The sequence below is a fragment of the Natator depressus genome, chromosome 2 (genome assembly GCF_965152275.1).
Source record: "Natator depressus isolate rNatDep1 chromosome 2, rNatDep2.hap1, whole genome shotgun sequence".
Taxonomy (NCBI): Eukaryota; Metazoa; Chordata; order Testudines; family Cheloniidae; genus Natator; species Natator depressus.
The window spans coordinates 254433548-254455845 of NC_134235.1; the positions used below are offsets into that span (position 1 = coordinate 254433548).

General features: G+C 47.0%; 1 protein-coding gene across 2 annotated transcripts in view; it reads right to left on the bottom strand.

Moving 5' to 3' along the window:
- Positions 1 to 567: 567 nt before the first annotated feature.
- The window catches only part of LOC141981810 (vasoactive intestinal polypeptide receptor 1-like), a 40452-nt gene continuing 18721 nt past the window's right edge, over positions 568 to 22298 (bottom strand). The window contains exons 4-13 of one of the 2 annotated variants that reach the window (XM_074943442.1): positions 19873 to 19982; positions 16704 to 16801; positions 15376 to 15448; positions 14369 to 14522; positions 12915 to 12975; positions 9504 to 9576; positions 8006 to 8097; positions 6636 to 6765; positions 4630 to 4671; positions 568 to 1392 (exon numbers count right to left, since the gene is read on the bottom strand). In XM_074943442.1, the coding sequence (XP_074799543.1) occupies positions 1204 to 1392; positions 4630 to 4671; positions 6636 to 6765; positions 8006 to 8097; positions 9504 to 9576; positions 12915 to 12975; positions 14369 to 14522; positions 15376 to 15448; positions 16704 to 16801; positions 19873 to 19982 (1022 nt within the window). In that variant the 3' untranslated portion in view covers positions 568 to 1203. Of the gene's footprint in view, positions 1393 to 4629; positions 4672 to 6635; positions 6766 to 8005; positions 8098 to 9503; positions 9577 to 12914; positions 12976 to 14368; positions 14523 to 15375; positions 15509 to 16703; positions 16802 to 19872; positions 19983 to 22298 lie in introns of both variants that reach the window. The other variant, XM_074943441.1, reaches the window with a different exon arrangement.

Consider the following 22298-nt stretch of genomic DNA (forward strand, 5'->3'; position numbering starts at 1 on the left):
CAGAGAACCAGCCCTTGGTGGGACTGCTCAGCTCACCAGCAGCCTGGCCAGCAGGCTCCTTCCTTCCCCCACTGCCTCTGGCTGGGCTGACGCCCCAGGAAAACCTAAGACCCTCTGGCCTGGGGCGCTGGCCAGAAGGAGCCAAGCCCTGCATATGTCAAAGCCCGCACAGTGCTGGCACGGGGAAGCTTCTCTGCCCTTCAGCTAAGCTCTGGAGTTGGGGGAAGCGATTTCCAGCCTGTTCACGCCTTGACCTGCAGTCTCCACAGCAGCCGCCCCAGGCAGGGGCTGACCACCATCTTCATCTCCTACCCGCCCGCCCACCCCCAGGGAGCGCAGGGCTGCTCCCTCCCCTAGGCACCCTCCCCTGCTGAGCCACCTCTCTGGCTGAGTTCGCTGAATCCACTGGGCCCTGGTGCACAATGCAACCTAGGGCTTAACCCCTTCCTGCCCATGCTGTAGCTGGGGGGTGGGGTGGGGGAACAGGAGGTGATTGGGTTATGTCAGTGGGGGCATTGTGGGCAGGGAGGGACAAGCTGCTTCCAGCCACGGGGCGGGGGGGGGGGGGCAGAGGGAGGAGAGGAGAGATGAGCTCTGCAAAGACAAGGGCCAGGCCATCCCTTCCCCTCTCCTCCTCCCCAGCGGCGAGAAGCAGATCCCGTCCCTTCCCTCCCATACAGTCCCAAAAGGCTGCCGCTGGCCACATTCTGGTGTGAACCCTGGCAAAATCTGGGGCGGGGGGGGCATGTGACCCCACGTGTCACCTTGGGAAGACGCGGTACCAGGAGAAGCGGGTCCGTCCCAGGGGCCCAGCCAGGCATGGAGAGCAGAGAGCACCAGGCAGGGAGGGTCGGGTCAGTCAGTCATCCCCCCCCACCATGGGAGAGAGGCCTACGGGAGTATGTGTGAGTCACCCCTCCCTGTGTGAACCCTAGAGCCTTAAAGAGAAGAAGGTAAATAAAAAGAATCCAACTGCGGTATTTCTTTTTAACGGGGGCTCAGTCGACTTGATGTTAATTTGAACGTTTGCCCTGCATAGTTCTGACTGATTGCCACGGAACGGCTTGAATACAAATAATTCTACCCGGTGTCCCCTATTCAGCATAGAGAAATACGGTCACCCTACAGAGACTCCATATTGGCCATCCCTCCTTTAATTTTTCAGGAGACAACTCTGCAACAGCTCCGCTTGCTCTGGGAGGCTCACACGGAGGACGTGCCATTCCGGTAGATGGACGTTTTCCTCGTAGGGCTGATTTTTTCAAGCAGTGACAACTGAGTGACATAGTTAACGGGGCTGTTATCTCTGGACAGGGTCCGAGGCTTGCGGGTGAAGTTCAGGTACTCGTGGTACTGCCACTCGTGCAGGTGCTTCCGTAATTCAGCCTGAACCTAAGGAAAAGCACGAAAAGAGGGGGGAGGGGGAGACGGGCCAAAGAATTGGACACAGAACTAATGTGGCTACTCCAACTTCACAGACACGGAGGCTAAGATTTTCAAAAAAATACCTGCCCAGTGTCAGGTTTCTAAATCCAAATCTAGGTGCCTAAGCAAGTGGATTGATTTTCAAAAGCGCTCAGGCCCCAGTTTTAGTGTCCCCCACCACCCACCTCCACCTGTCATCCCTCTGTTTGTCAGGTCCTAGCACAATGGTTTTTGTGCTTTATTCTGTGGGGCCACCAAGTTGTGGTAACGCCTGCTGGAGCTCATCCACGAGGCCCTTAGCCTGTCCAAATCTAAGTCCGTCTGAAAAGACCCACTTCAGCCCTGTTACAAGGAATAGAGGTGACTTGAGTGGATTAGTCTTTTTATGTCCCCTTTCCCCTACCCGCTGTCTGGATAGTGCCTAGCACATTGTAGGTACGGCCATCACTCTCACTCTCTCACACACACACACCCCATACTCTGATAGCCACGGAAATATGTCTGCAGTGGCTGCCGTGAATAACTTTGAATCATAGACGTGTGGAGGACTGGAAGGGACCTCAGTAGGTCATCTAGTCCAGTTCCCTGCACTCAAAGCAGGACAATGTAATAAACAGACCATTCCTGACAGGTGTTTGTCTAACCTGTTCTTAAAAACCTCCAGTGACAGAGATTCTATACTATTCATATCGTTTATGTATAGTCTATATACATTATAGCTAGGGCTCCGGGTCTGTCACGGAGGTTGCAGAAGTCACGGAGCACCCACGGACGCACCCACAGGAAAAAAATGGTGGATGCTGAGCACGCACTGGCAGCCCCCCCCATCAGCGCCTCCCCCTCACCTCCAGCGCCTCCTGCCCGCCACAATCAGCTGTTCCATGGTGTGCAGGAGGCTCTGGGGGGGGCAGAGGGGAGGAGCAAGGGTGGGGCACACTTGGGGGGAGGGGGCGGAACAGAGCGGGAAGAGGCAGGGTGGGGGCGGCGCCTTGGGTGAAGGGGTGGAGTGGGAGCGGGATCTGGAGAGGAGCCAGGGGGAGCACCCCCCGGCACATTACAAAGTCGGCACCTATGCCCCCATCCCATCAAAGCCAGCAGCCAAATGGCTAAAGCACTCACCTGGGAAACCTGAATTCAAATCCCTACTCTGCCTGATTTGGAGCATGGACATGACTGCTGGTCACTACATCCCAGCTGTATACCCCAACCAGCTGGCATTGGGTGTTCAGGGGTGGGGCACTCACTTGTTGGCCAGAGGGGGCGGGGGTTGATGCTATAGCCCAATGGTCTATGGGCTATTAAGACACCCAGACCCACTCCTGGAGCTGCCTTTTGTGTGGGGCCCAATCCTGTAGGCATGCGCCAAGGAGGCTGAGGAGGGATGTGACTGGTCTCTATAAATACATTGCAGGGTTACATACCAGGGAGGGTGAAGCACTATGCAAGCTAAAGGGCAATATTAGTGTAACCCACGCACTTCCTGGGTGTGGTGCTCTGTCCCCTCTCGTGGCACTGAGACCACTTAGAGATTAATGAGTCTGCTAGAGTCTTAGCTAAGAGGCATGTGGATTTTCGCTCATGCAGTAGAGACTCATGTATTTAGCTCCAGAGGTCCCAGGTTCGATCTCGACAACTGGGGTCTGTCGGCGTTACATTAGCACAGGATCCGATGGTTATGTACCGGCTGTGAAGAAACTCAGACTGGATATTAAAAGACAGTTTCTAACCAGGTGAGGTTCTGGAACAGCCTTCTAATAGGAGTTGTGGGGGCAAACAATTTCATTAGTTTTAAGAGAGTCCTGGACAAATTTTTGAGTGTGATTGTATGATGGGGTTGCTTGTGATGATAGGGGGCATGGCTCAACAGCTCTGGGGCTCACGTCCAGTTTGCCTCGTATGTTCTTAAAGCTCATGCTTCAGGATTTCAGCCAGCTACCGGCAGGGGTCAGGAAGGAATTTTCCCCCTCGGTCAGACTGGCAGTAATCTTGGGGAGGGGGGCACGGTTCGCCCTTCTCTGCAGCATGTTGAGGCAGGTCACTTGCCAGGATTATCTGGGTATATCTCTCAGTCATTTCCCTGCTATTGTGGGGGCCTTGAGTACTGGTGCACCTCGGTCCCTCCTGTTCTCTGCCTGTGGGCTGTCACACTTTGGTCTCACTTTGGGTACTGGGTTTAGTGTGCAGGGTCTAAGTGGCCTGTCATATACAGGAGGTCAGACTAGATGAGGAGAGGTCCCTTGTGGCCTTAAACTCTATGCCCCTACGATCAGGCTCCTCTGGGGGCACAGGCAAGGCAACGCCCAGTTTGAGAATCATGCGAGGATTGAGAGGGGGCTCCAAGTAGCTCATTAGCTGTGACATCAGGGCTTTGGCAACTTTGCACATGCCCACCAGCGGGAATTTAAGGCACCTGCAGGCTTAAGTGACAACTGAGTGGCAGTTCTGAGAATGTCAGTGGTGCCTAAATGTTGGACTTAGGTGCCTAAAGAGGCAACTAGGTGCTGTGTACCTTTATGACTCTACCCCTTTGTGACTCAGGAACACCCATCACTTTGGAAGTCCACAGGACCCATGCTCGCAAGTTACTTCGGTGCTTTCGAAAATCCCACCTGAAACATCCATATTTGCTTATGCCTTAGTTGGCTTTTTAATACTCTTTTTATGGGACAAATTCAGGTAAGATCTGGCCATTCGCACTGCAAGCTCCATAAAGCACATATCTAATATAAAAAATCCCCACACCTTCCCTTGGGAAACGGCCACTTTTTAAAACAGATGGCACTTTATGATGTATCTTGGAAAATGTAGCCAAGAGTCTTAGCAATAATCAAAGAACATGAAGCATAAGATTGAACAAGGGTATCTGGAACCACACAGGCTGCCCTGGAGAAGAAAAGAGCTTGCGAGAGGAAATAAAAGCTGAACAGAGGTCCGATATGTGTCTAGAGACACTAACTGAACACAATTTCTCATGACAGGGGAATCCCTGACACTAGTTCAAGGCTGATGTTGTGCAGACCAGAATTACATGTATTTAGATAAAGTAGAGAGACACAGGCAGGAAGACAGATAAGGCTATTTCATGCTTTCAGGAGCCGATCAAAGTAAAGCGCGATGGCCTATTCTGGAAATTGGAACACAAGGAAAACAATGGAAGCCCCTGAGTTTCAAAGGTCTTATGCAATCACATGTCTTGCTACTTACCTCTCCATTTAAGAAGCAATATAGAAGGGCGACAACAAAGCCCTAGGAAATTAAGGGGAAAAAAAAAGGTTATTTCTAAAAAAGGTGAACTTCCGCACAGCAGGTCTTGGAGCACAGATAATTGTAGAGTGACGTCAGCCTAATTAATACTTTGATTAGGACACACAACAACATAATTTTTCCAATCAGTATTTATATGGCTTTCATATTCAGACTAAACACTGTCATGGCCCTGACATTGCATATGTGCACCACTTACCTCTAATGGATATAATCAGAACTGCTCACGTGTATGTGAGGAGCCCTATACTGTGAGCAGTTAACCAGCATTCTCCTTTAGCTCAAGCAGCAGGGGTCTGTGTTTTTTAGAGCAGGCGGCTCTGAGTTCTAGCCCTGTTTTGGCATGAAATCCTAGGCAGGCCAAGGTATTTTTAAAAATATGTAGCAGTGAATTATAAGGCTATAATTATACAGCAGAGTTTTGACAGCATCTTTATAAATATGGCAAAGACTGTCATCAATGAGATCATCAGAAACCTGTCATGTAATCACAGCTATGTAATGAAAGTGTGTTTTAAGTACTTGAGTGTGATATTTTCCAAAAGAGAACAGACAATTGCTTCTGCTTATACACCCCTAAGTGTTCTCCCGGAAGCCTAAAAATATCTTTCTGTAACAAACAGACTGTATGTACCCTGACCCCTGGTTCCTCCCTGGGGCCTATCATAGAGAGCATGTGGAGTAGACAAGCCATGGGATAAGGACAGCTAAATTCTGGGGGTCAAGATTTCCACCCCATGCTTTCTCCTTTGGGCTGCAAGTTTACCAGTAAGTACCTGTGCCCAGCCTGTGTCTATAATTTGATTCAAAAGAGGCTGAAAAATAGTAAGCTATGAAAACTTCAGTTTCCCTTATAGACACTGTTTGTGGCAAAATATTTCTTTAGGGTGGAATTTCAACAGTTCCTAAATGACTTAGCAATGGCTTTCAATGGGACTTGTGCTCCCAAGTGACTTAGACAGTTTTGAAAATTACAGTTCTGGTGTATTTCTTTCTATTTCTAAAGCCAAGGAGGTGCCTCTCCATAGCCCCGTGTATCCTGACAACATTTCAGTTTGCCTACAAAACTGTGCAATAAAAGGAAACACCACTGTCAGCCTAACCATGTAACAAAATCCAGCCATGATAGAGCACGGCAGAGAGCCTGTCTCATGCCCGATCTCCTTCTGCTCCCCTCCCCCCCCCGCCCCGCAAGTGCCTGGCAGCTTGCCCAGAACATTAAGAGATTCAGGCTATTTCTGACCAAGAGAGGATGATCATTCCAGGGAGAAAACCCTGCCAAAAGCCAGAGAGTGCCAGCTAGTGCACCGTGACTCATTGCAACCCCAGCAATATGGCACAAGAGAGGTAGTTTCTCAAATAGGCAGGTCCCAGGTAATTTAAGTGTACCTGGGTCAAAAGCAACACCTTAAAATTCTGTCTCAAAGCCAACAGGTAGCCATGCAGAACATGGAGCATTGGTGTAATGTTCACTGCATGGGCAGTTCATATCCCAGTCCAGTTTAAAGCTTCTGAATATAATTAAAGTGTAGCATCACCAGGTGTGCATTGCAGTCATCTAATCTCAAAGTGACAGAGGCATGGATGAAAGCAGCAAGGTCTACATCCAAAAGAAGAGCCATACTCTTCTGGCCATGAGAAGATAGAGAAAGTGGTCCTGGCCATAACTGCTACTTCATCACATAACAGCAGTTGTTGGTCTAACCGGACCCACAGACTAAGAATTCAAACAGTGAACGGTGGGTGCACTAGCAATGGAAGGAGAGAGACTGATGTTATTTCTCCTAACCTACTCTCATCACCGCTGTTTTATCTGGATTGAATGTCAGGCAGCTCATTCTGATCGACACCCCAGGCTTCATGAGACCCCAGGTAAGGCACTTAGTCACCCTCCCTGGATTGGGCAAGGTTGGGACAGTTATTAATTCTGTCTTTGTTTATTATACCTGAAAGGAGCCCAAGCCCAGCTCAATATAAAGTCTAGCTTCCAATCCAGTGCTTTCTGGGCAAAACGCAAACACGATATAGTGCACTCCAAAGAGTGGGATCAGGAGCAGTGTGGATTTAGCTAGTCTCCTGGAAAATGAAAAAAAAAAAAAAAACACAAACGTGACACACTTGACAACATTTCAATGAATTTAATGGAAGGTGGGAAACTAACAGAACGGAGACTGAGGGCGTGTGCGCATGGCATAGCAATGCACACTATGGAGGGAGGGGAGAGGGGATTTCTAAAGCACACTAGTATGCTGCACATTAATTGGTCTGTGTAGACCCTGCTGGTGTGTAATAGTTAAAGTGCAGGAGGGAACTTTTAGTGCGCACCATCAGGATTCAGACGGACCAATTAATGCGCAACCCATTGGTGTGCTTTAGAAATCACATTGCCGGCGTGCCCAAGGCTGCGCCATGTAGACAAGACCTAAATCCGCAATTTATCTACAGATCAGGCAAAGCCAACGTGTCTAATGGCGATAGGGTCGTTCATTCTCTATGCCTTTGCAATCTTTTTTCTCTCTCCTGTGTCAGCGGGCATGGATGCTAGTCTGTGCTACTCATGATGGCGGTTCTTCTGATGGAGCCACCTGTCCATTTTGAAATGGATGCAGGCCACCAACTCTTTTCACATAGATAATCAGCCCCAAAAGCATGTTTGAATTGGACTGGCAATCTAGTATTGAAATTTCTCCAGCCTTACCAAAGCCATGAGCCAACTAGTCCCCTGAGGATTTCTAAGAGACCATTACAGAGGCCGGCAGGGCTGAGTCTCTCAGGAAGGGCATGGAACCAGAATGGGAGGAGTTAAACAGCCGGGAACCAGATGCATCTGGAGCTCATTCAACTACAGGCCATAGCTGATGTGCATAAAATAAGAAAGGTGAAGAAGAGAGGAGGGGCCAATTGTGTGGCAACCTAGGAGTGTGTGAACTTGATTACAATTTATTAGGTGCAGGGCTTTCAGTTGGGCCTAGCTGGTGGACTAGCATAGAGAGGACTTTATATTGGGGCCTCTAGAAAAAGAGGGCAGATTTCTACCAGCTCATACCTTAGAAACAAGGTGGCAACTCGACTTTGTTTTTTTGTTCTGGGAGTTACTTTCCCCACTATTGAGAAAGAGGCCACAGGGGGACACCCCCAGGAAACAATATCTTAAACCAGATCCAATGGGAGATAATACAAAAAAAGAAAAGGAGTACTTGTGGCACCTTAGAGACTAACCAATTTAAGGTGCCACAAGTACTCCTTTTCTTTTTGCGAATACAGACTAACACGGCTGTTACTCTGAAACCAATACAAAAAACGTATTGTCACTTACACAAAATGACTAGAATGGCTGCCGCTGACCTCTGGAGATTGTAATTTCTGCACCAGAATTCTGATCACATTGACAAATATAATAAAGTTCATCTGCAAAGAGAAAAAGAGGTTTCTAAGCTTCCTAGGAGACTGAGCCATATCTTCAATGGGTGCAAATCAACGTAGATCCATCCACATCAAAGCAGCTATGCCAATTTGTGCCAACTGAATATCTGGTTCTCAATCTGTACACAGTCAAATAAATAATAAGGGCAACATTTTCTATCTTAGATGCCTAAAGTGACACCCCCAAATCCTTATTTAGGCACCTAAGTAAACATAGGGTGACCAGACAGCAAATGTGAAAAATCGGGACGGGGGTGGGGGGTAATAGGAGCCTATATAAGAAAAAGACCCAAAAATCGGGACATCTGGTCACCCTAGGTAAACATGATCTGATTTTCAATTATGATGTGCTTCCACAATGACTTTGAATAGGAGGTTTACTTGCTCAGACCCTGAAAATCAGACCAATTTTTTGTTATGCCTAAGGATGGATGTAGGTGCTAATCTTTAGGCACCCATGTTTGAAAAATTTGACCGATGCACATTTCTATAACGTTCCACAAAACAGATCTTGCAACACAATTTAAGTCAGCAAGAATCCTGCTTGCATATACAATGGCCAAATTTTTCCTAAACATGCATCCTAACGGCTCAAGTGCAAAGTGCACTGGCATGAAGTTGGAGAAAAGACTGAGGAGATCCTGGGGAGAGGGGCAATATTGTTCACTCGTTTGGAGAGAAAACAGAAGAATAAAAACAGGGGAAAGAGAAATGACTAGGTACAGCATGTCACAAGCCCGTTATTATTACGTATTTGTATTGTGGTAGCTCCTAGGAGCCTCAGTCATGGACAGGACCCTGTTGTGCTAGACTCTGTTCAAACACAGAACAAAAAGACACCCCGTGCTCCAAAGAGTTCACAGTCTAAGTACATCTTCTCATTTTGGAGATGGATTCTGTGGTCAGACACATGAGTAAGTGACACAAAATAGATGATCTTACACGTTACTCGATGCAATGAGCCTTTAAGGCTAAATTTTCCTGTACTTGCACATGTGCAATGATCATGCATAGACAATGCAGGAGTGTCCTTATTAAGGCATGTTCCTGGCATTAGACTCTGAGGAATTAGCCTTGTATCACCTGTGTGTGATCTTGCACTATTGCCAGCCTTGGCTGCACACATATAGCTTACATTGGCTGAAATGGCGTTCAATACACATGTCCCAGGGCGACATGCTGCCCTTCATTTGTAATTTTCATGCCTTTCACTGCTGCTTGTCTCTCTTCCACTCACAATATAGCAAGTGTTATGCAACAATTTCCAGCTTCCTAAAATTAAAAACATATTAAATGCAGTATGCGGCACTGTATGCCTGTCTTACTGAAAAGAGATATGTGCTTAGCTTTCATTTCTTCAAAGGATTCAACAGATCAAAGGCAAAACTCACTAATACAGATAGCAGTATGGGTCCCTTGATGATCCATAACACTGCTGTATTCTCATCATCATCATCCCAGCATCTGAAACAGGAAACTAAATAATTACCTGGTCTGGTTTGTGCTGAATATTAAACAACTCAAGTCTTGGTACAGAAAAGTGGCTGTCGTTAACTCTTGCTGTTAGCAATTTAAAAGCATCTCCCAAAAGTTCTTCCAGATTTTCACTCCCAAGAAGGTTGCTCTATAGCCTAATTCAAAGAAGGCTTATCCAACTTGAGGCAAAGGCCTTGTCTACACTGGTGGTAGTGTTTAGGGTACATGTGGCTACAGACTGCAGTGAAAAACAGGCTACGTTCACACTGCAGTGTGTAGCTTTATGCGGCAGTGAAAGGCTCTGGCAGCGGAGAGGCCATGGGGAAAGGCCAGAGCCCTGCTGCCAGAGACTTTCCCCACTCTCTCCTCCTTGCCAGAACCTTTTCCTGCTCCCAGAGCCTTTCACTACGGTGGGGAAAGGCTCTGGCCATGGGACACCACACTGTAAAAATAGAAGTGTATATGTGGGAAGCACTGCTTGGGGTGTGGAGAGCCATGTAGGGTACATACACTAAGGATCTGGCATGTCTTTTCTCTACCCACTTAAACTGTGCCACTCCATCTACTCTGCTGTTTCTATCCGTGCTAGGGGGACATGCCGTGGCTGCACACCGCTGTAAATGTCGACAAAGCCAAAGTGAAACAAGGAAGGGGACATTATCCTGATTGCAGGCTGCTCATTAAGACTCTCTCTCCCCTGCTGTGTGGAGCTATATTTCAGGGCAAAGAAGAGAGGCTGGATTCAGCTGCAGTAAATCCAAAGCACTCTTCACTTCTTCGCCATGGCTTCCCGGCTGCTCAGCAGAGTCCAGGCACTGAGGTCCTGATGCTTCCACTTTAGAGCTTTTGACTGGAACCCGGCACAGTCTCGGGCAGGTGAGCAGCAGCCAAAATGGAGCCTTCATCTAAAAGGTGCAAGTGCGGTGGTGTTAACAGCTAGCAGAGTGTGGGCACAGGGATGAAGGCAAATGTATCCAGGTTGGATTTTATGTTCTCCGGTGGTTTAGCTACTCTACAATGAACATAGGAACGGACAGACTGAGTCCGACCCAATGTCCATCTGGTCCAGCATCCTGTCTCCGGCAGTGGCCAGCAGTAGCTGCATCAGAGGAAGGTGCACGAAGTTAATGATAGGAAGATCTGAGATAACCGGCCCCCTTGGTCTATGGCGACACTTCTGGCAGCATGTAGAGTGCAAGCACATAACGTTTTCGGGCCCCGCTGCCTGAGCCTTTCCCTGCTGCTCTCCCTGCTGCAGAGGCCTCTTGCTGCAATGGGGAAAGGCCCTGGGCAGTGGAGAGGCAGCAGGACACTACACCGCCAAAAACAGCTATGGGAGGCATTGCTTGGACGTGAAGAGAGCCTGCGTAGGGTCTATACCCTGGGGGTTCAGGCATGTAGGGTACTCTGTGGTACTCTACTCAGCTAAGCTATCTCTCACCATCTACACGCGTGCTGGCTGGGAGTGTGGTGTTTGTACTCTACACCCCACTGTAAGTGTCGACACACACTGTATTAGGTCTTTCCTGATCTCTAGTAAGTAGAGATTGGCTTAAGCCCTGATGCATGAGGTTTAATGCCAATCAAGGCATTTCTGTCAGCAATAATGATCATAAATCTGGATATTCGTATTATCCACATAAATGTTCAATCCCTCTTTGAAGCCTGCTAAGTTCTTGGCATCGATGACATACTGTGGCAGTGAGTTCCAGAGTCTAATTACACAGGGTGTAATAAATATTTCCTTGTATTGGTTTTGAAATTGCTACCTTTTAATTTCATTTAGGGTCTTCTTGTTCTTGCGTATGAGACAGGGACAAGAGATGCTCCCGATCCACTTTCTCTAGAGTAGTTGGTATTTTATATACTTTAGGTCCTGTTTTATTAATCTCCTTTGTAAGGTAAAAAATCTCAATCTTTTCAATCTTTCTTCAGAGGGGAGTTTTTCCAGGCCCTTGATCATTCTTATCACCCTTCCCTGAACCCCTTTTATCATCAAACAAAGACTAGTACAGTCTTTCCAGATTTGGTTCTGCCACTGAAATGAAAGGAATTTTTGCACCTGGAATAACTGCAGGATCACAGTAATTTGTCTGCTTGTCTTGCAGTCTTTCCACATGAGGAGATCCAGGGAAAGGAAGGACATTGAATTCACCCTTATACCTTAGAGGCTACATAAGAGGAGCATGTGCCATGAGAAGGTGGAGGACTGACATCCCCCCACCATTTACACAAACTAAAATGATGGGGTATTTTGCTATTGATATATTTGGGTACCCTAAATTAACATGAATGGAGCAAGGCAGACTGCATGGGCCAGGTGAGTGGCAGTGGGCCAGACAGCCTTTCACCTTTAGGTCATTGGTCTGAATCTTTACCAGGTTAGGAAGGAGTAGATGTTGTTCCTATCTTGGGGCCTGTGTGAAGTGAATTGGAAGATTAAAGTTCAGCTCCTAGTAACCAAGCATCTGTGATATATTGCCCCCACCCCTGTTCTCAGGTTGAGAGGCTTTGCGGTCAAACCAAGGATTGAATGGAGATGAAAATGGAACAACACTTTCACTCCCAGTAATAGTAAACCAGACTTGAAGCCTACTAGCCAGGTACTATAGGGAAGCTTGCACTGTTTGATACAAGGACTAGGTAGAAAGGACTAGGACAAGGTAGAAAGTTGATGAGATAGAGAAAGGCTGTTCCAGATGGAAGGAGCTTCAGAGTATAAGACTCTTGCCCCAAGAGTGGTGAGATTGTGTGAAAAGACAGAGGAGATGAGTGCCAGAGGTAAGACAGTTCAATACACGGCATAATCATTCAAATGCAAGAGTTCACACGTACAGTATTGCCAACCCTAGATGTTCAAAAACTGAGTCCAGTCCCCCCCAATCATGTGATTGGCTTAAAACCCCCACGACTTCTGGAAAAATAATACGTGTTTGGTTCTTTTTATTTGCCTTCTGGCTGCAGCGTGCACTTGCTTCACATTGTCAAGTTTTTCTGGCAACCATGAAGGCTAGACACATATTTTAAAACAAAAGCCAAGGTTCTCCTGCAATATAATTGCAGCAGCTGGAGCGTTAAGAAAAATAACTCAAAATCGTTAGACTTTTGATGAAATCCTGAGCTGGCAACACTGCTGCTGCAGTCAGATGTAAATTGGGAGATAGCTCTCAAAACGACTTCCTCATTTGCCTATTTCTGAATTTTAAAGATCAGAAATAAAAATTCTTATGGTTAAAAGCTTTGGTTATTTTTTAAATCTCCCTTCTTGATGAATCACATTTACTGTGCCAAACGCAATGCACAGCCGCACTATGATTCTGGCTCACCCTGTATTCTGTCTGTAGATTCGGGTTAGGATCCAAGCAGACATCACAGCACTGGGAGTTCCTAGAAGAGTCAACGTAGAACACAACATGGCACAAGATCACTTTTTGAATTTAAGTGCAACCCAGGATCTACCCCGCCCCTTCCCTGAGGCCCCACTCCTTTCCCCAAGGCCCCGTCCTCCGCTCATTCCATCCCCTCCTCTCCATCGCTCACTCTCTCCCACCCTCACTCACTTTCACCGGGCTGGGCCAGGGGGTTTGGGGTGTGGGAGGGGGTGCAGGCTCTGGGCTAGTGCCAAGGGATTCAGAGTGTGGGAGGGGGCTCTAGGCTGAACCTGGGGCAGGAGGTTGGGGTGCAGGAGTGGGTGCATGGTGCTGGCTCTGAGAGGGGGCTCAGGGCTGGGGGTTGGGGTGTAGAAGGGATGAGGGCTCCTGCCAGGCGGCTCCCATGTTGCGGCGCAGTGGGGCTAAGGCAGGCTCCCTGCCTTCCCTGGCCCCATGTCACTCCGGCAATCAGCCAGCATGCCCCTGCGGCCCCGGGGGCACAGGAGGTAAATGTGGCTCAGTGCGCTGCCCCTCCCTGTATGCACCACCCCCGTAGCTCCCATTGGCTGCAGTTCCCTGTTCCCGGCCAATGGGCACTGCAGGGACAGTGCTTGCAGGCAGGAGCAGCACACTGAGATCCCTGACCACCCCCAAAGCCTGCAGGGGCATGCTGGCCACTTCCAGGAGTGGCGTGGGGCCAGGGCTGGGAGGGAGCCTGCCTTAGTCCCGCTGCACTGCCGGACTTTTAGTGGTTGGAGATTGCGATCAACTGCCAGAGGCTCCAGGATTGACCAGTCGATCACAATCTACCACTTCGTGACCAGCGCCTTAGACTTTGGGTGCCCAGTGTTAGACCCCTAATGTGAAATGCTCTCTTCGGTGGAGTCAGTGGCAAAAATCCTACTGATTTCAATGGGCTCTGGATTTCAACTTTTGGGCAAAAATTTCAGAAGTGTCCACTAATTTTGGGTGCTTCATGCAACCTGATAGGCAGAGCCCCAGTCACCCCATGTGTGCAGTGAGGACAATTACATTTCTCTACCTCCTGGGGGCATTGTGTAGCCTGATGAAAATAATGCAGGTGAAGTTTTATCTTAGTCCAAAGTATTCTTAAGGCAAAGATCAGACTAGAACGCACGAGTTCCAGTTTCCCAGACCTGTACAGCCACACTGCCAAGTGCATTACACTCACACCACCAGATACTTCATGGGGTATCTAGAAAGTGACAAAATGTCCACCCGGGACTATTTTAACAAAAATAAATAAAATACTGCAGTTGCATTGAACCTCGTGAATTGTCAACTCTCATCGAAAATGCATCTCATGGCAAATGCTTTTCAGAGCTCTAGACATAACTGCAAGAAGGCACATACACAAGCAAAGGGAGAAAACATGAGAGTGTACTAACCCCAGCCAACCAAAATGAACCACCACACGTACTGTTTATCAGAAACAAATGTCAACAGCAGCAGTGTTTGCAAGTACATCCCTTCTACCAGGAGCCAGAAGAAGTTGGCTAAAATGCTGAACTGAAAGAATGCGACTGCAACCTTACATGCAACCTGGAGACACACAGGGAAAGGAGAATATTAGCTGCCGTCTCTGAAGTCAGTCATCTTAAAGGTCCTGGGAAAAAGCTGGGAAAATCTGAACCAAGAGAAATATGCATGTACGCAGGTTCTGATAGAAAGCCTCTTGAACTCAATAGATTTATCATTGACATCAACGGGGTTTGGGTTACACCCATAGATTATACAATTCTAGTGAGTGGTGTACAGTTGTCTGAAAGTGAACATTTGGGCCTCCATTGTGGGCCAAAATCCTTACTCATGTAAGCGGATGAAACTCTGCTGAAGTTGACAGAGTTGTGCTCTCGTACACCAGAGTTGAATTTGGCCCTTGGTATTTCTTTCTGTGTCTGATGCGATTTGCTACTTTGGTGTATTGCAGGCCAAGTTGGAATTGCAAGCTATCACTGTAAGAGGGTTTTTTTCGGGAGTGGGGGTGGTTCCTGATCCTGCTTGCAGGCTAGGAATCCTTGTAGGAAAGCATGGGATCTGGGCCTACCAGAATGAGTCTGAAGACAGACAACCTAAAGTAAAGTGAGGTGAGCTGTGCCTCTTTGTTTTAGGGAGCATCCTGTTTTCTCTTTCTCTGTTTTGGGGATTTTGTGTGTTAATGGTTTAAATTCTATTCAATAAAGTAGTGCTACATTGCAACCCTCGAGAAAGATAAAACCATAAATACTCTAATTTGTCTGTGTGTATGCCATAAACATAACAGCACCTAAAGTATGATGATCTCAGACCCATAAAACCAAAATACAGGACAGAATCAGGAAATCTCAGTGTTACCTCTGTAACAAGGATTAACCAGTAAAATCAAACACAGTGACAGAGAAGAAAAGATTGGTACCGTTGACATTAAGCAGTGGTCCATATTTTCATCAGCAAACAAAACAGCATCTTTAATGAAAACAGCAGTGGCTCTGAGGATGAAAGAGACAAACAGGTGCATGTGGATGTAATTCCGTGTACAGTGGAATTTTCTGAAATGAGAAAATAAAAAGGGAAATCATTCTTTAAAGAGAAACTTCAGTTTACCCCATCTAAAAACCAATCAGGAATCCATTCTGTCTTCAGACATCACTCAGCAGGTCAAAACAAGTACAGTAGGGCACGCTTTCCCTGTCGTGCCCCAGCAAAGTCTCAGCCTTGAGTTAGAGAAGCCATCTCTAGAAGCAAGGCAATAGCTTAGCTCATTCTCTTTGTTCCTGGGCCCCTACCACTATTACTATGGAATGTGACAGTTGTGGTGGTGGTTTTATGCCTATCCACTGGAACACAGGCTTGGACAATTTGTGATTTGATTCAATGCTCATTGGAGAGACACCCCTTTTGACTCCAGTGGATGTTGGACTGGTCTCTTATTGCCCAGGTCACTGTGTTGATGCTAAATAGTAATGATTTCCGTTGATTATCACCCAGGGCTGGATTTGTACTAGTGGCCTAAAATCAAAAGGTTCTGTCCCCTATCATCCAAACTCAGCACAAATAGGATCACCAGAATGGCCATACTGGGTCAGACCAATGGTCCACCTAGCCCAGTATCCTGTCTTCCGACAGTGGCCAATGCCAGATGCTTCAGAGGGAATGAACAGAACACGGCAATTATCAAAGTGATCCATCCCCTGTTGTCCAGTCCTAGCACCTGGAAGTCAGAGGTTTAGGGACACCCAGAGCATGGGGTTGCATCCTTGACCATCTTGGCAAATAGTCATTGATGGTACTATCCTCCATGAATTTATTTAATTCCTTTTTGAATGCGCAGGTTATTTTCCCTCGATCTCTGTGCATAGCTCCTATAATCTGTAATGGATGGTACAGGCACATCTGAGGGGAGTTTATGGAGAGAACGTCCTTGCTAAGCATGGGGAAAGTAGTTGCCCTATGTGAACTGTGAGGCCATCATGCATTGACACAAGCCATAGTCCCATTAAAAAAAAACCCTCCAGGAGGAATAGTGAGAGGGTACACAGTCAGGTCTTATGTTTTAAAGTCTGCAGGGAAATATCACACCACAAGTGATGGAGAATAGGTTACCGTGGATGGAAATATTGTGTCTGTGATAGAATGCAAAAACTGGAAAATAAAACCAGTTGGAGTTGCAAGTCACAGAGATGAGAATTAGGATGAAGCTGAATGGGGACTTCAAATACCTCAAAAGCCGCTGCAAGCATTTACCTGAAGATGGCAAAGATAACGAGAGCTGTAATGAGTGAAGTCAGAGATGTCGCATAGCCAGTAGTGTAGACATGCCAAAATGCAGAATAATATGATTTCTATGAGAGGAAGAAAAGACAAAAATATAGATGGATGTGCAGCATTCATCCCAGTGTGCCCATTTGACTAAGGCATGATTTCCTTTGGTAGATAGTTGCAAAAGAAGCAGCATTTTCTTTCGGTGCTGACACCACTGCTCTTCCCAGCCACCTCAGCCACAGAATATAAATTATACTTTACAATCTCCAACGTGCTTTATAGTGGAGAGGAGCTCTAGACTGGGACTTGGGAGACTTGAGTTCTAGTGTTGGCTCTGCAACTGATCTTCTGCGTGACCTTGGGCAAGGCATTGGCCCTCCCTGTGCCTCAGTTTCCCCATCTGAAAAATGCAGATAATGGTTTGGGCTTGTTGAAAACTTTCCTGAAATGGGTTTTCAGCAGAAAACTGGGTTTTTGATTAAACACATTTTCTTGTGAAGTGTCTATTTTACCAGGAACGTTTTGATTTTTTTCCATTCCACACCCAAAAAAGCTTTCAACCAGTACCAGAAAAATTTCAGATTTTGGCTGAAAATTTTCAATGTTTTGACAAAAAGTCAAATTTTTCTGCAGAACACTCCCCTTATTTTCTGACCACCTCTAACAGTGACTCATACCCCTCCCCCCGCCCCGTGCAAAGGACTTTGATGTGTATAAATGTGCTAAATGAGCCCGATCCAAAGCCCCCTGAAGCTACTGGAAAGACTCAATTCACTCTAATAGCTAAGTATTGTTAAGATGGTATTGTCTTGTCTAAGTATTGTCTTGGTTTTACAAACCCTTGCGGTTCAGGTTTTATATCTGTGACATAAAACCAGGGGTGTCTGGCAGCTGGGCTTAATTTATTTGAAGCACCAATGTTTGGGAGCATTTGGATAAACTTGCCTAGCTGTGGCCTATTCCAAATCCTCAGTGAAGGTTTGATGGTTCAAGGTGCTGAGCTTTGCCAACTCTCATTGAAGCTGCTGGGAGGTGTAGTCACTCAGCATGTCACAAGTGTTCAGCACCTTGCAAATTCTGTGACTAATTAATTGTTTCAGGACCAGATGCAAGGCCCATCAGAACTAATGGGTGTCTAATGTACTAGAATGGGCTATGGATCACGCCTCTAGTGAGTAGGTACAGCTAAGCAAAAAGTAACAGATGAGGAAACTGAAACATTTGGGAGGGATAGCTCAGTGGTTTGAGCATTGGCCTGCTAAACCCAGGGTTGTGAGTTCAATCCTTGAGGGGACCATTGAGGGATCTGGGGCAAAAATTGGGGATTGGTCCTGCTTTGAGCAGGGGGTTGGACTAGATGATCTCCTGAGGTCCCTTCCAACCCAGATATTCTATGATTCTCTATGATTATGGAGCTAAGTGACCCAACATCACACGGTGTGTTAATGGAGTTAGTTCCTGAGCTCTGACACAGAGTCCTTAATTCCTAGTTTCAAACTCAACCTAATAAGGGTATTTCTATACTGCAATCAGAGGTGGGACTGCAACATGCATCGACATACCTAAGCTAGCTTTGCTCCAGCTAGCTTGAATATCAATAGCAGTGAAGCCGCTCAACAATATAACCAGGGTCCTGGGTGGACTTGTACAGCCCGTGCTGTCCTGGCTTCACTGCTATTGTTATTCAAGCTAGCTAGATCAGAGCTAGCTCCGATTGGTCCAAATGTGCTGCAGCCACACCTCTGATTGCAGTGCAGAGGGCCCTAAGTGACATTGCCTCTCTGATATTACCCTTTAACACTGCTAAGTTCATTTTGACATGTCGCATATTGATGTATCCTGAGAAAAACAGGAAGCATCATCGAGCTATGCCTCTGCAAATTGTTTTCAGTTTCACTACAGGGCCACCTGATTATTCCAAATCATAAGGAACCAAAATCCTTAGTTTGTTGCTGGTCAGTCAAATTTCCTCAGGGCCGATGCAAGTGCCACATTGTTCTAACCCTAACCTTGTTTATCAAAAGGCTTAGAAGATGCCAGCAACTCCAGGCTGAGACAGTCATTTATCAATTTTAAATTCAGAAATATTGGCAGGAAACCTGCTCATTGAAGAATCATCCTGGCCTTTGGTGAAATCACCATAACATTTTCTATGCAACATGCTACACAAAGGTGGAAAGCAGGAGACTTGTTCAACTGTGCAGGCGGGTGGGTCAAAGGCTCTTTCCTCTTCTGGGGTAGCTGATAGAAGCACGGTAAGCAGCAGAGTCCAAACAGGTGAGGGTGAAAAGGGTACTCAGGTTCTGAGTATGCAGAGAAAACACTACCCACTAGCTCTCCCACAGTGTGTTTTATACACGGTCCCTGGTATTTATCTGACCCCCTCCCCAGTTACCACAGGAGCTGAGTACCTCATCATCTTTGATGGATTTAACCTCACAACACCATGTGAGGTAGGGCAGTGCTGTTGAGTCCCCGTTTTACAGATGGGGAACTGAGACACAGAGAGGCCAAGCTACTTGCTCAAAGCCACATGGGCAGAGTAATGACTTGAGCCTAGGTCTCCCACGTACCCTAACCATTGGACCATCCTTTCTATCTTCAGAGAAGGCTGATGAACACAAGTCTCTGGAACCCTAATTTAAAAGGAACCGTGAAGACGACTCTTCCCCTTTCACTGTATGCAATGTTCCCCGTAGAAGCAAAGGGTTAGGCAGCAGGCTATCTTCTCCACCCAGATAGATACCGGACACAGCAGGACAGACTCTTCTATGCCAAGATCCATTCAGTGCAGGATGAGGGGGCCATAACTGGCTCCCCAATTCTCCACCCTGCATTGTGTCAGATCCAGCCCTGATGTCATTTAGACCAAGAGGCCATATGACAGCTGAGAACCACCAGAGTGCAATCCCCCTCTAGCCCTAGTTCCTTCCTTGTCCCTGATACCCCCACCTATGCTGGGGTTGGGTTGGGGTGGTGGAGGGGTCAGCTCCACTGGCCTTGTGGAGTACCCAGGGAAGTCTCAGCTGGACAGTACAGTCAATCAAAGGAGAGAATCTGGCTTATGTATATTCAGCATTCCTCAGGGTGTTTTCATGGGGGCAGTTCTGGGTTTGCTCCTCCTAGGTGGCATCTCCAACCCAATACTGACCTGATCTTCAGGGCCTTTACTGGAACCTTCATCGAATCCGCAGGCAATGGAGTACGGTGGGTACGGTTCTGACCAAGATGCTTCTTGCGTACAGTTTCTTTGCAGAAAACCTGAAAACAGTGAAACACATCACCACATGACCCATGTGGTTTAGCACTGACAAGAAACAGCTTATTCTTAGTGCCCAAATCCTCAGATCTATTTTCTTACATATCGATACTTCTGGATGTGCTAACTGCTTTTAGCAAGTTTGGCTATACAGAATGAAAGCTACTTTAGCTATCTACCTTGTGAAAGGCTGAGACAAATATTCAAATGAACACAGTGGTGAGCTGGAGCCAGTTTGCACCGGTTCGCTGGAACCGGTTAAATTTAGAAGGCCTTTTAGAACCGGTTGTGACAACCGGTTCTAAAAGGGCTTCTAAATTTAACAACTGGCGAAAAGTGGCGCCTTAGGCGCTGACTCTGTGGGTGCTCCAGGTCCAGCCCCGGAGCACCCACGGAGTCGGCGCCTAAGGCGCCACTTTTGATGTGATCAGTGGGGGGAGCGGCTGCTCCCCCTGCTCCCCCTCTAGCTTCACTCCCCCGTCCCTAGGAGCCAGAGGGACCTGCCAGATGCTTCCTGGAAGCCGCCCCAGGTAAGCACCCCCCCACCTCGCCCCCTGGCAGGTCCCTCTGGCTCTTAGGGGCAGGGGGGGTGGGCACCCACTACAGTGGCCCACGAGATCCTCCTGCCCGGTTCTGGGGGCAGTCAGGGGACAGGGGAGAGGGGTGGATGGGGCACGGGTCCGGGGGGGGGGGGGCGTCAAGGAACGCAGAGGGTTGGATGGTGCAGGAGTCCCGGGGCGCGGGGGCGGGCCACGACCCCCTCGTGGGTTGAGGAGGGAACCGGTTGTTAAGATTTTGGCAGCTCATCACTGAATGAACAGGGAAGTAACAAAGCAGCTTCCAGGTTTATATAGCAATTATATACTATGAGCTCAATTTGTATACAGAGGCACCTAAGTCATGCATCCAAAGCATGCCTTTAAGAACCAGTTTGGTTCTTGAGACATATGACTACTCAGCTGATTAGACACACAAGGTGGGACCAACACGGCTACAGCACTGCATACCCACTTGATAGCATTAGTAACAATACTCTGAATGTCTGTAATATCTTTTACCCAAGGATCCCAAAGCACATATAATTTCCAACCACTTCCAAGCCAGAAAGACTTAAGCCTCTCAGCACTTCAGGAAGGTAGGGTAGTATTATTACCCGCATTTTATAGATGAAGAAATTAAGGCTATGTCTACCTTGCCCCAGGTGCGAATAACTGGGTGCACCAAAGTGCTACACTATAAATCCTCCATATGGATGTTGTGGGCACTAACTAAAAGGTTCCTAGTTCACGTTGAATGTAGTTCAGTTTGAAGGGGACTATTTTTAGCAGATTTCAGAGTGGTAGCTGTGTAAGTCTGTAACAGCAAAAAGAACGAGGAGTCCTTGTGGCACCTTAGAGACTAAATTTGTTAGTCTAAGGTGCCACAAGGACTCCTCGTTCTTTATGCTAGCAGAGTCCTCAGTAACTTGCCCAAGGTCACAGAGGATCTGCAGCAAAATCGGGAATAGAAACCAGGAATCCTGACTCAGAGGACCCCACCGCAAGACCATCCTTCCTCTCAGTTACGGTAGGATAGAAAAAGTTGTCTGGGCTCTGACATTTGGGCTCCCATCCTTCCAGTGATACAAACGATGCCACTATTTTAGCAAGATACTCCCCACTGACTGTCACAGCGTTTGGCTTTTGTTTTGAAATGGTGAGAGGGATGACTGCTAGAGCTGGCCAATCTTTTTTCAGTGGATGTTTCGCTGTTGAAAAATGCCATTTCGTCCACGTGGGTACTTACTGCAGGAATTTGTCAATGTTGATGAAATTTCTTTTAAGGGGGGAAAAAACACCAAAAAGAAGCTTTTCAGTCTTACTGGAATGGGCCATATCAATTTTTTGTTGCAAAATGACTTTTCATTTGGAATTCTTTATTTTAAATTATTAATGATAACAGCAAATATAAAAAGTCAAAATGTGAATGAAACAGTTCACTTGTATCAAAATGGAACATTTGAAATGACCCGAAACTATTTCCCCCTCCCCCCCATAAATTTAGTTTTGTGAGAAATTTCAATAATTCTTTTTTTGTTCCAATTTGGAACAAAATTTAAATTTGAAAGGTCAGGATTTCCCATAGAACACAAATTCTTAGTTTCTACCCGCTCTAATTATAACTTTATCAACTTTCAGACTGCATCCACTGGCTACGGGATTCTTTCAAAAGAGACTATTCCTTTAAGTACGGGTGCTCAGGGCCTTTTATTTTCCACACCAAATTCAAACACACCCTTTTCAAATGCAATTCTAATCTACAGCATATTCATGCTGGGA